The sequence below is a fragment of the Oncorhynchus mykiss genome, chromosome 13 (genome assembly GCF_057628025.1).
Source record: "Oncorhynchus mykiss isolate SJ-2025 chromosome 13, ASM5762802v1, whole genome shotgun sequence".
Lineage (NCBI taxonomy): Eukaryota > Metazoa > Chordata > Actinopteri > Salmoniformes > Salmonidae > Oncorhynchus > Oncorhynchus mykiss.
The window spans coordinates 34,603,813-34,616,604 of record NC_143034.1 but is presented as its reverse complement, the minus strand read 5'-3'; the positions used below and the strand labels follow the sequence as shown (position 1 = coordinate 34,616,604).

The window sequence follows — 12,792 nt, the reverse complement described above, 5'->3', positions numbered from 1 at the left end:
CTACAGTAGCTAGCTACTTATTTAGATTTAGTTTGACTTAATGAAACTGCCTTAAATCTGCTGTAGTAAACATTTATATTCACACTAATCAATCAGCACATTCAGGTCTTTCTATGTTTCAATATAATAGTATTATTTAATTAAATCCATTTAAAATAATCTTTGTCTGAAAATAAAATATGATCCTCAACTGCGTTTCCCCCTCCAGTCAGCAGACGGCGATGTGCGTCTTTCTGGCGACGCTGCCAGCATGACGTATAATCTAGTGGACGGTTCTTCAGAAACAGCTCGTCAACCACCTCAGTAGCTTGCTAGCCAACATAGCCGAAAGATTCAAGCTATTTATACGCTTTCGGTCTATATTAGCTTCTGTGTTTTAGAAGTACTTCTGTCGTATCTACTTGTTAACCTATTTAATTTAATATTAAGTTATTTTGTATTAGTCAGCTATAGTAGCTGGCTGGTTAAGATAGCACTGGCCTAGTCGCTAATGATACATAACTAACATCCCCGAACATGAGCTCCCTAAACATCTCCCCTCCTGTTAAAGAAGAGGAGATCTGCTGGACGGAGAAAGAAACTCTGGGGCTGAACATTGTCGTGAAAGAGGAGAAGGAAGAGGAGGATGTCACAGTAAAAAAAGAAGTAGAGGGTGAGACTGTTACAGTGAAAGATGAAGAGAAAGACGTTACAGTGAAAGAAGAGGAAGACTCGTTCAGAGTGAAAGAGGAGGAGGATGTTACAGTAAAAGAAGAGAAAGAGGAGGGTGTAGTGTTTGGAGTGAAGAAGGAAGGAAAGGAGGAGACGGAAGGTCAGATTAACACCAGTAAATACTAATATTTAATAACGGGGGCACAAACTCTGCAGTTGTTTTACTGCTGTACACAAACGTGGTTTTAAAGCAGTAATGGTTTTTTATTTTAGTACATTTTAAAGTGAGATTTCAGAGCCTGGTGTAATTCCGTTACTGTGGAATTGTCCAGCTCCTAACTTCTCAACAATAATATAAGCACAACATGCAACAATTTCAAAGATTTTACTGAGTTACAGTTCATAGAAGTCAATTGAATTAAATAAATTATGCCATAATCTATGGATTCCACGGCTGGGCAGTTGCCATACCCATTGTCAATGTTTGTAAAAACATTTAAACATTCACTACATTGACTGTCTGACTTTGACGTTCATACAGGAGAGAGGTGTGAACTTCGTGGATGCTCTGGGGATCCTCAAAAACATCATGAAGCTGACGAGGCAGAGAAGAGTCTCTCCACATCAGAACACCACAAGAAACAACATCAGAGACCCACAGGAAAGAAACCTCACTGCTGCTCTGACTGTGGGAAACGTTTCAAATCTTCATCAGAATTGAAAAAACACCAGCGATTACACACAGGAGAGAAGCCTTATAGCTGTAATCAATGTGGGAAGAGTTTTACTCAGTCAAGCCACCTGGTATCACACAAGAGAACACACACAGGAGAGAAGCCTTATAGCTGTGATCAGTGTGGCAAGAGTTTTACTCAGTCAAGTAGCCTGGTATCACACCAGAGAACACACACAGGAGAGCAGCCATATAGCTGTGATCAGTGTGGCAAGGGTTTTACTCTGTCAACCAACCTGGTATCACACCAGAGAACACACACAGGACATCAGCCATATAGCTGTGATGTATGTGCAGACAGTTTTACTACATCAAGCCAGCTGGTAGTACACCAGCGAGTACACACAGGAGAGAAACCTTATAGCTGTAATCAGTGTGGGAAGAGTTTTACTCAGTCAAACAGCCTGAAATCACACCAGAGAACACACACGGGAGAGAAACCTTATAGCTGTGATCAATGTGACAAGAGATACTCTCATTCAAGTAGTCTGATTAAACATCAGAAAATACATGCTGGAGATCCACGGAGTGTGGAATGGGTAGCAGACCTGGGTAACAGAACACAGAGTGTGGAATGATCTCCAACACCAGACCTATATACAGTTGAAGTCATAAGTTTACATACACCTTAGCCAAACACATTTAAACTCAGTTTTTCACAATTCCTGACATTTAATCCTAATAGAAATTCCCTGTCTTATGCCAGTTAGGAGCACCACTTTATTTTAATGTGAAGTGTCAGAATAATAGTAGAGAGAATTATTTAGTTCAGCTTTTATTTATTTCGTCACATACCCAGTGTGTCAGAAGTTTACATACACTCAATTAGTATTTGGTAGCATTGCCTTTAAATAGTTTAACTTGGGTCAAACGTTTCGGGTAGCCTTCCACAAGCTTCCCACAATAAGTTTTGTCCCATTCCTCCTGACAGAGCTGGTGTAACTGTGGCAGGTTCATAGGCCTCCTTGCTCACACACACACACTTTATTTATTTATTTATTTATTTCACCTTTATTTAACCAGGTAGGCTAGTTGAGAACAAGTTCTCATTTGCAACTGCGACCTGGCCAAGATAAAGCAATTCGACACATACAACAAGTTACACATGAAATAAACAAAACATACAGTTAATAATACAGTAGAAAAAAGAAAGCAAGTCTATATACAGGGAGTGCAAATTAGGTCAAATAAGGGAGTTAAGGCAATAAATAGACCATGGTGGCAAAGTAATTACACTTTAGCAGTTAAACACTGGAATGGTAGATGTATTGTTACACCATGTAGGAGCAGTATAGACCTAGTCTGTTCATTATATACATCTACATGATGTATTGTTACACCATGTAGGAGCAGTATAGACCTAGCCGGTTCATTATATACATCTACATGATGTATTGTTACACCATGTAGGAGCAGTATAGACCTAGTCTGTTCATTATATACGTCTACATGATGTATTGTTACACCAACAAAATGAAGGGAAATAACCAGCTTAAATAACAAGTAACCAGCTTTTGGGCTAAAATATCCTGGTAGTGGGTAGAGTTGATTTATTTTATACAAACATATACACACAACTTTATCAAGGGTATCTATAACTAGGTGCTTATTTTGATATCTAGTTATTTGACTGAATCAGAAATACAGATGTGGAGTAGATGTAGAGTTTGTTTTAAATTCTCATAAAATCTGACCTAATCAAACAACACTTGTTGCTCTTTGTGCGTGTTGATATAATATTCATATTTAATGGAGAGAAAAAAAACGTTTCCCTAAACTGCTTTATAATATTATAATTCTCGACCATGAGCTCACAAATCTACTCTCCTGCTAAAGAAGAGCAGGTCTGCTGGATGGAGAAAGAAGCTCTCGTGAAAGAGGAGGAGGAAGAGGAGGCTGTTACAATACAAAAACAAGTAGAGGGTGAGGATGTCACAGTGAAAGAAGAAGAGAAAGACGTTTCAGTGAAAGAAGAGGAAGACGCGTTCAGAGTGAAAGAGGAGGATGTTACAGTAAAAGAAGAGGAGGATGCAGTTTATGGAGTGAAAGAGGAGGAGGATGTTACAGTTTTTGGAGTGGAGGATGAAATTAAAGAAGATGAAAACGTTTTTGGAATGAAGGATGAAGAGGGGGAGGTTACTGTCACATTAGAGGAGGACGAAGAAGAGAAGACTGGAGATATGATTCACACCAGTAAATACAGTGAGTACTATCTAATAAAATAGGGACATTGATCTGATTAACACCAGTAAATACAGTGAGTACTATCTAATAAAATAGGGACATTGATCTGATTAACACCAGTAAATACAGTGAGTACTATCTTATAAAACAGGGACATTGATCTGATTAACACCAGTAAATACAGTGAGTACTATCTAATAAAATAGGGACATTGATCTGATTAACACCAGTAAATACAGTGAGTACTATCTTATAAAACAGGGACATTGATCTGATTAACACCAGTAAATGCAGTGAGTACTATCTTAAACAGGGATACAAACTCTGCCGTTGTTGAACTAATGTGTGATTTTTTCAAATGCATTCTACACTTAAATATGTTTTTGTACTGTATGATGGAGTGAGTGATGTCATAGTAAGGCCTTCAAGGAGTTGGCTTGATGGGAAGTCGTGATGTCATCCAATAGGAGACTGATCTTCATGTGAATTTTCATTATTCTTTTTAAAATCCTTCATGTCAAGTCTTACCATAGACTTTCAAAACAATTTAAGTCCAAACTGTAACTAGGCCACTCAGGACCATTCAATGTCATCTTGGTAAGCTCCTCCAGTGTAGATTTGGCATTGTGGTTTAGGTTATTTTCCTGTTCGTACAGTTTTTTGTATTCAGATCTCTGAAATGCACTCTACCTACGTAACATTTAGTGTCTCCTTATGTTACGCTGGGAAAACAGTTTTCATTGGCACAGAAATCCTAAATCATTTCAGAGTTTGCTAAATCCAATGGTTCTAATCGAGAGTCACCTTAACTTTATTGACAACACCCAAATGGATACTGTCTTTAACGCAATAATACTTAATACTGTAGCTGTTTAGTTAGTCGCATGTTCAACTATCATCAGCTGATCCAGGAAATCATTTTCTGAATAACAGTCACATGACAAACATCACGACATGCAACAACAACCAAAGTGCTTCTTCATTCATTACTCTGGTAAAGACAGTTATGCCGTGCTCCACGTTGGATCCAACATCCCTAACAAATTGGTGTTTATAATGTGTTATTGTCTGCTTGATTTATAGTAGGGTCTCGTTAGTGGAAACAGAGATACTTAGCTCATAATGTGTAGAGAACTGTTCCTTGATGGATAGACTATTGTACAACACACAGAGCTATTTTCCTTTATTCAGGACATTTAGAATGACAACACATTACAGAGTAGTCTAGTGGGATTAATGACAAAATTATCTGGTGATCAGGTTATGAAATGTCATGACAAAAACATTTTAGTTTCCATGTTTCACCTGAAATATTAAGTTATTTAAAGTTATAGGTCTATGTTATGGTCTACGTTATGGGTCCTACAGTAGGTCTATGTTATTGTTAGGTGACGTTATGGGTCCTTCAGTAGGTCTATGTTATTGTTAGGTGACATTATGGGTCCTACAGTAGGTCTATGTTGTTGTTAGGTGAAGTTATGGGTCCTACAGTAGGTCTATGTTATTGTTAGGTGAAGTTATGGGTCCTACAGTAGGTCTATGTTGTTGTTAGGTGAAGTTATGGGTCCTTCAGTAGGTCTATGTTATTGTTAGGTGAAGCTATGGGTTAATTTGTTAAACACTTAGTGTACAAACCCTCATTGTCAGGGAGATGGCAAAGCTAGCCAAAGAGCATTTTACTGGTTGAAGTGTTTTTTAAGTGTAAAACAGTTGTGACAACACAAACATATTAAGCAGGAGATTCAAGTGAGCCTTACAATTATAATCCAAAAGTAATGTGAAATGCACTCATAAGCCACCTGAAAATGGAGGCTATTTTTGCAGTCAGCCTAAGAGAACTCCCCCGAGGTTTCCCCCACGGTGGTGAATTAGTAACTAGCGACACAGAGCTCAATTTGAGTTCCGTTGAGTAGCACTCCTGATCTTGCGTTGATAGTGAGCTGTAATATTCAGAATACATTGTGCAAAAACTAAAATCTTCGCTCAACATTTTTGCTCCAGGCAGATATACTACATCCATAACTAGCGGTTTCCTCATTAGCAGGGAGGAGTTTCTTCAACCAAATTGCATGTGCATCACCATCGTGCGCCAATTTTAGCAAACACAGAAAGAGGCCTATATTGGAGACCAAAAGTTTTCTGGCGCACTGCTTACACGGAACCCAAACCGGCTGCGCGCGTGCGCCATCGTGCATAAATGTATTTTGTCCCCCCACACCAAACGTGATCATGACACGCAGATTAAAATTTCAAAACAAACTGAACCAATTATATTAATTTGGGGACACGTCGAAAAGCATTAAACATTTATGGCAATTTAGCTAGCTGGCTTGCACTTGTTAGCTAATTTTCCCTATTTAGCTAGCTTGCTGTTGCTAGCTAATTTGTCCTGGGATATAAACATTGAGTTGTTATTTTACCTGAAATGCACAAGGTACTCTACTCCACCAATGAGTCCACATGTAAACAGTCAACCGAATCGTTTCTAGTCATCTCTCTTCCTTCCAGGCTTTTTCTTCTCTTGACTTTACATTGCAATTGGCAACTTTCATAAATTAGGTCCATTAACCGCCACTGACCTCGTTCGTCTTTCAGTCACCCATGTGGGTATAACCAATGAGGAGATGGCACGTGGATACCTGCTTCTATAAACCAATAAGGAGATGGGAGAGTGTTATGGGATTTTTTTTTATCAATAATGACTAATTATGTATACATTTCAATCAGGACTGACTAATCAGAATACTATTATGTTACTGTATAGATGTATGAATTTTATTTTAATCCTAGTACTGAATATAATGTGTGTAAATATAATCAAGAAGTAGAACAATGACTGTCTGTTCCTTGGTAGAAATGAATGAACTTATAGCCAGACTGGCTAGAATGCTTATCTACACAGGCAGACCTTGGCTTGCGTCGTAAATTATCTTAGTAGGGAGAGACGATGTGGGAAGGCTTGAGAACTATACAGCCATTGTACTGCTGGTTGATGAGACGGGGTAGTACGAAAACTAATGACGTCATTTTCAGTTTATAATCTGTGGTAAACTGTATCATGTTCAGTACTCTCGAGAATAAACACAGCTGGTTGATTTTTGAGACTGGTCTCTGTCCATTTTATACAAATAAGAGTCTTACAAATTCTTAGGAATTGACAGAGTGTTTCATTTTAATTGGGTATTAAAACATAGAGGAATATAATTCCTGTAACAGAGAGGCAGGACTTGCAGCGCGATCTACATCACAAATAGAACTGACTTCTATTTTAGCCCTTAGCAACACAGATGCTCGTTGGCATGTGCAAGCAGCGTGGGTGCAATAATTAAATTATATAGATTTCTAATTTTATTTTGCTACGTGAGCGATGTTGTCAGCCTGTTTGGATTTCAACAACTTTAATAACTTATTTCTAGTTACTACTAATGTGAAAACAAGACAAAATATTACTATTGTTGCTAACTTGACTGTCTTAATTGTCAAATGTATCAGATGTCAATTTTTATACAACTTCATGGGTATCACCTTTTCTTCAAATCTGCTGTTGTTGGCATTTAACCATCTGTCTGACTTTGTGATTCACACAGGAGAGAGACGGGACTATCGTGGATCCTCTGGGGATCCTAAACAACATCATGATGCTGACGAGGCAGAGAAGAGTCTCCAGATCAGAACTTCTCAAGAAACACCAACAGAGACCCACAGGGAATAAATCAAATTGCTGCTCTGACTGTGGGAAATGTTTCATAAGAACTAATTCACTAAAAGTACACCTGAGAATTCACACTGGAGGGAAATCTCACTGCTGCTCTGACTTTGGGAAAAGATTCAATTCTCCAGTAGACCTTAAAATATATAAAATAATTCACACTGGAGAGAAATCTTTTGTGTGTGATCACTGTGGGAAGAGTTTTATTCGGCTAAAAACTCTGAAAACACACCAGAGAATACACACAGGAGAGAAATCTTATAGCTGTAATCAATGTGGGAAGAGTTTTTCTACATCTAGTTATCTAAGGATACACCAGAGAACACACACAGGAGAGAAACCATATAGCTGTGGGAAGTGTTTCACTCAGCTAAATAGCCTGATAGTACACCAGAGAACACACACAGGAGAGAAATCTCATCAATGTGGGAAGAGTTTTGGTACATCTGGATGTCTGACCACACCAGAGAACACATACAGGAGAGAAATCTCATCAATGTGGGAAGAGTTTTACTACATCTAGCCAGCTGACTTTACACCAGAGAACACACACTGGGGAGAAATATTATAGCTGTGATCAATGTGGGAAGGGTTTTTCTCGGCCAGACAGCCTGAATATACACAAGCGGACACACACAGGAGAGAAACCTTATAGCTGTAGTCAATGTGTACATCTAGCCAGCTGACTTTGCACCAGAGAAGACACACAGAAGAGAAATATCTTAGCTGTAATCAATGTGGGAAGAGATACTCTGATAAAAGATCTCTGACTAAACATCAGAAAATACATGGAGTATACATGTTATCAATTAAATAATGTCACAATGTAGAATGTTTTAACATTGTAGAAGGAGTATTTTAATGTCACAATGTAGAACCCTAAACGTTTGTCGCCTGTTCTATTGATTTCAGCATGATATGGATATTAGCCTCAGGGGGGAAATCCAGGCTCTGAATTGAAAGAGTTACTATTTATGAGATTTAACAAAAAGTGACTAACAAGAAAAGAGCTGTGTTACACTTACCACGTTGGTGACCCACTGGAATCAAAACGCCACAATTCAAAATGTAGCGATCTGTTTTTTACAAACTGTCCTCTAACCAGTGATGTACACATTACTCCCAGATTCCGTGTGGTTTTTGAGCTGTTTTAACAGGACGTGCAACTTCATCTCCCCCCTCTCGCACAATTGATTTCAACATGATATTGTTGATTGATGACAAATGTGTTGCGTTCCTTTGTTTAGCGAACTATACATTTAAATGCATCACTCCAAAATGTAGCTGACTGTCGTCTGCAGGCTTTCCTGTAACCAGTGAGGTAAAATATATCTCCCACTTCCATGTGTTTGACCAAAATGAAAAATATAAAAATATAAAAATATAAAAAAATGAATAATGGCAATTACACATGCAATGAAACTACGCATTTTTTTTTGCACTTCAATGCTAAAAACAAGCTGGTTAGCAGAGAATGGTTTCGATCCCTCGACCTTTAGGTTATGGGCCCAGCACGCTTCCGTTGCGCCACTCTGCTTTCAGCCACTTCAGAAAAGACTAGAACTCACAATCCATGGCTTAGGAGGCTAGGGTCTTAGGCCACTGGGGTTCTGTGTAATCAGTATGACCTAAATGAACTGATGGAAGAGTTAGTTTAGTTAGTTTCAACATCACGAACAACCTGATTTCCCCCCTGATCGATATCAGTGATTTATTGCTACTTGTCAAAACAACGGTGTTTCTGGTGTTTGTGCAGTTTATAAGGAGCTTGTTTAAAAAATACAAGGAATATGATTATTGTGGCAGATGTTTGTGTACATATGTTTTAGTTTTTCAATATATCACAAACTGTCTCTGCATATTGGTTATTGATTTGGACACGTTAAAACTGTGTTTTGACATTGGGGCTTTCCCACCTATCAAAAATGTCTTTAAAGAGAAGCCTATGCCCGTTTGGTTGTAGTTAAATTACTTGAAAACAACTTAATTTCAACTTACTTTGAGGTAGCCTAGTGGTTAGAGCTTTGGGCCAATAACCAAAAGGTTGCTGGATCGTGTCCACGTGCTGACAAAGTAAAAATATGTCCTTTTGACCCTAAACAAGGCAGTTAACCCACTAGGCCGTCATTAACCCACTAGGCCGTTCCTCGGCCGTCATTGTCGATAAGAAGTTGTTCTTAACTGACTTGCCTAGTTAAATAAAAGTTAAATAAAAAGTGGACTAGAGTTCTTGAAGCTAGTGAGTTTTCGGATTCTATAAAGAAAAAAAAGAAAAAATAAATACTATTGTGTTTTTTCTTGTATTGTTTTTCTTGTATTGTTGAAGGTGTAGAAGGTGAAGCATTATAGATTATAATGTGAAATGGAAGTTGTTTTCTGTTGGTGGTGAGCAAACTTGTCTATCAAAAATATAGGACATATTTGTTGTCTTGAAGGGGAAGGTTTTACAGGCTTTGGTTTTTCCATTTATGTTTTGAGGTTGGACTTGAGCTCGTCAGCACTGATTGGTGTCACCTCGTTAGTCACACCTGTGCTGGCCCATCTCATTAGTTGGTCCAGGTTATATTTAAGAGGTCTGGCCCAGTGCTCTTGGTAGATGTGGAGAGTCAACACCTTTAGTTGCTCCACTGCTTTGGGGTTTGTGTCCTGATTTTATTTATCTTTATTTAACTAGGCAAGTCAGTTAAGAACAAATTCTTATTTTCAATGATGGCAGAATGACAGGTACCTTGTCAGCTCGGGGGTTTGAACTTGCAACCTTCCGGTTGCTAGTCCACCACTCTAACCACTAGGCTACCCTGCTGCCCCAGTTTTTTTTTTCTTCTTTTGTTTGCCTCTTGTACAGTTTTAGTGGGTCTCATGGTGGGTGTCTTTTAGGTCCCAGTTGTTACTAGTCAACTTCCAGTGGACCCCCCCCATCGTGTTTTTCAGAGCCCCTTCGAAACCCCACCTGTTTAATTGTGGTTGTTGTCAGTGACTCTTTGTTAGTCCCTCGTTCTATTTAAGGGACATTTCTGTTTTTTTCGATGGAGAACGTAACAAACAATGTAGTAAAACAAGCTTTTATTTTGGGTTGGATTTTGCATCATGTTGTTTATTTTAATCAATAACATTTAGAATGCTTAAAATGCTCATTAGTCTTCCATTTAATCTTGTTTTTATGTTTCATTGTGTAGTAAATGATTTTTTTTCATTTTTTTTCTTTCTGTGAAGCCATGTCTGAAATGTTCTGTATAAATCAAGCTTGATTTGAACATATTTGCGAAATGAATGAATGAATGAATCCAATGACCGACCAATCAACAGACTCTTGTAAAAGCAACACATATTAGGGGAGGCAGGTAGCCTAGTGGTTAGAGCGTAGGGCCAGTAACTGAAATTTTGCTGGATCGAATCCCCGAGGTGACAAGGTAAAAATGTAATTCTGCCCCTGAACAAGGTAGTTAACCTACTGTTGCCTGGTAGACTGTCACTGTAAATAAGAATTTGTTCTTGCCTCGTTAAATACGTTTTACTTTTTTTTTAAACAAAAAATATTTATCTTGGTCCTTATTAGTATTAAAAAACAGTAATAGAAGTATTTAAAAAATAGTGCATGTTGAAATCAACAATACATGAAAGGATTCAACTATTAAACATTGAAACAAACAAATGGATCAAACAAATCAACCCCACTTTTCCAGCCTGCTGAAGGCGTGGTGGAGTGGTAAACACCACCCCCGGCTCTACCAGAGGCTTGAGGTGGTCTCCCACAGCTCTGCTTATGTCATGTTCTGTCGCCTTGCTGTTCCATTTCTTGACTGTCCCTGCAACACAGAAAGAAACACATTCAGTCATATTAAAAAAACACTCAAAGTAATGGATATGGAGCATCTATGGCCTCAGTTTCACCTGGCACATTAATGTGACTTCTTTCATCTGATCACTCCAAGCTGCATTAGGTTCAGATCAACCAGGATGGGCCTTGGACACAGTCAGGCCACTGAATATAAATAAGCAATGTAAAGAGGTGGGGTGAATGAGTGAGGAAAATAACATTTGACACCAATGACCTTCATAATAACAAAGAACAAATGTGTACCTGAGGGGAAATGAACTTTGATACAGCCAGAATTTGCACTAATGTAAATAAACATAGATGATGGAACATATTCCCTTTTGCTGACGTGATGAACCGCTAAGGGGACATAATATTTACCATCTAAACCATGTGTGACCTCTCTGGATGTAGAAGTGTTCTTCCTAACCAGTCCCTCAACAGCTCTCTGACTGAGCTCCATCCTCACTGGGTCTTCAGAGGAGAGGAAGGCTGAGGAGGGATGGAAGGATGAATGGATCAGTCAGTCAATAAATTGTAGAGCTGCTGTCTGACAAAATCACTAGTCATTCATTAAAGCAAATAAGGCTTTATGACTGCCGAATACCAACTATCAATCACTTAAATCATGTATTTTCAGGTAGAGATAAATCCTTGGGACGTCCCTAGCCCGTTGAAGTTGACATTTAAAATGGTTAAGGTTAGGGGTTAAGGTTAGGGTTTGGGGTAGGGATGTCCCAAGGATCCCGTTGTGCATTCTTCTGTCTCTTTAACATAGCAGGTGATGGGTTCTGACTTCTGAACTTGAAAATATGAAATATCTTTATTATGTGAAATTGAATGAAACAACAATGTATGTTGATGCTAATATGATGTACAATATTCCATGATGTTTCTATATGATAACAATAGAGTCATATATTTAATATGCCATATACTATTTTTTAACAGTTTCACTAATTCGTTTTAATTAACTTAACTATTATGATTCAACATCAGTTCACCGTCTCACCTCATACTGTACTGGAGCAGCAGCAGCTGACTTGATCGTTGATGCTAATCAGCATGTTTGAAAATGAGAGTAATTGGATCCGACTACAACACTTAATTAAAATGAAGGGTTCAACTGGAGTTGTTCTCAGATCCCCTAAGAACCGTAGGGTTCTTGGTCAATGAAAAATAGCCCCAAAAGGTTATTCAAAGAACTTGTTAGAAGGTGGGTTCATCGAGGAACCTCCATTGTTGCTGGGCTTCTTCTGGGAACTTCGCAATTACAACTGAAAACGATGGTGACAAGTTTGGATGCGACAACAAGTTAAAAAGGTTAAGTTGGGTTGATGTTTGGCTCGGAATATGTCTCAAAATAATGTATATATAATAATAAAACATACTAAAAATGAATAACGAAGACAATGATGGTTTTCTGTGAATATCTTCCATAACGTTACTATAGTTAATTACCGTAAATATTAGAAATCCGGGATCGACCGTCGGCGTTGTACGAGCTACAGTACAGTACCGTTATCTAGCTGGATAACGTTATGTCCTAACTAGGCACAACTAGGTTTGGATTATTTCCCTCAACTATATTCTTTCCCATATATTGTATATCGTTTCCATAAAGCCAATATGGCTTTACACTTATTAACGTAAGTTTCCAATCTAGAGCAGTACTCACTTTTGTGATAATGAACTAGC

At 38.3% G+C, this 12,792-nt stretch overlaps 2 protein-coding genes across 2 annotated transcripts; both read left to right on the top strand.

Annotated features, from left to right (window-relative positions):
• Nucleotides 1-257: 257 nt before the first annotated feature.
• Nucleotides 258-3,327, top strand: LOC110485128 (uncharacterized). The gene is made up of 2 exons (XM_036939732.2): nucleotides 258-811; nucleotides 1,193-3,327. Exons 1-2 carry the CDS (start codon nucleotides 517-519, stop codon nucleotides 1,960-1,962), a joined length of 1,065 nt encoding a protein of 354 aa, XP_036795627.2. The 5' UTR covers nucleotides 258-516; the 3' UTR covers nucleotides 1,963-3,327.
• LOC118938251 (uncharacterized) lies at nucleotides 3,190-11,136 on the top strand. Its single transcript, XM_036940699.2, has 2 exons — nucleotides 3,190-3,586; nucleotides 7,156-11,136. Exons 1-2 carry the CDS (start codon nucleotides 3,190-3,192, stop codon nucleotides 7,278-7,280), a joined length of 522 nt encoding a protein of 173 aa, XP_036796594.1. The 3' UTR covers nucleotides 7,281-11,136.
• Nucleotides 11,137-12,792: the final 1,656 nt, after the last annotated feature.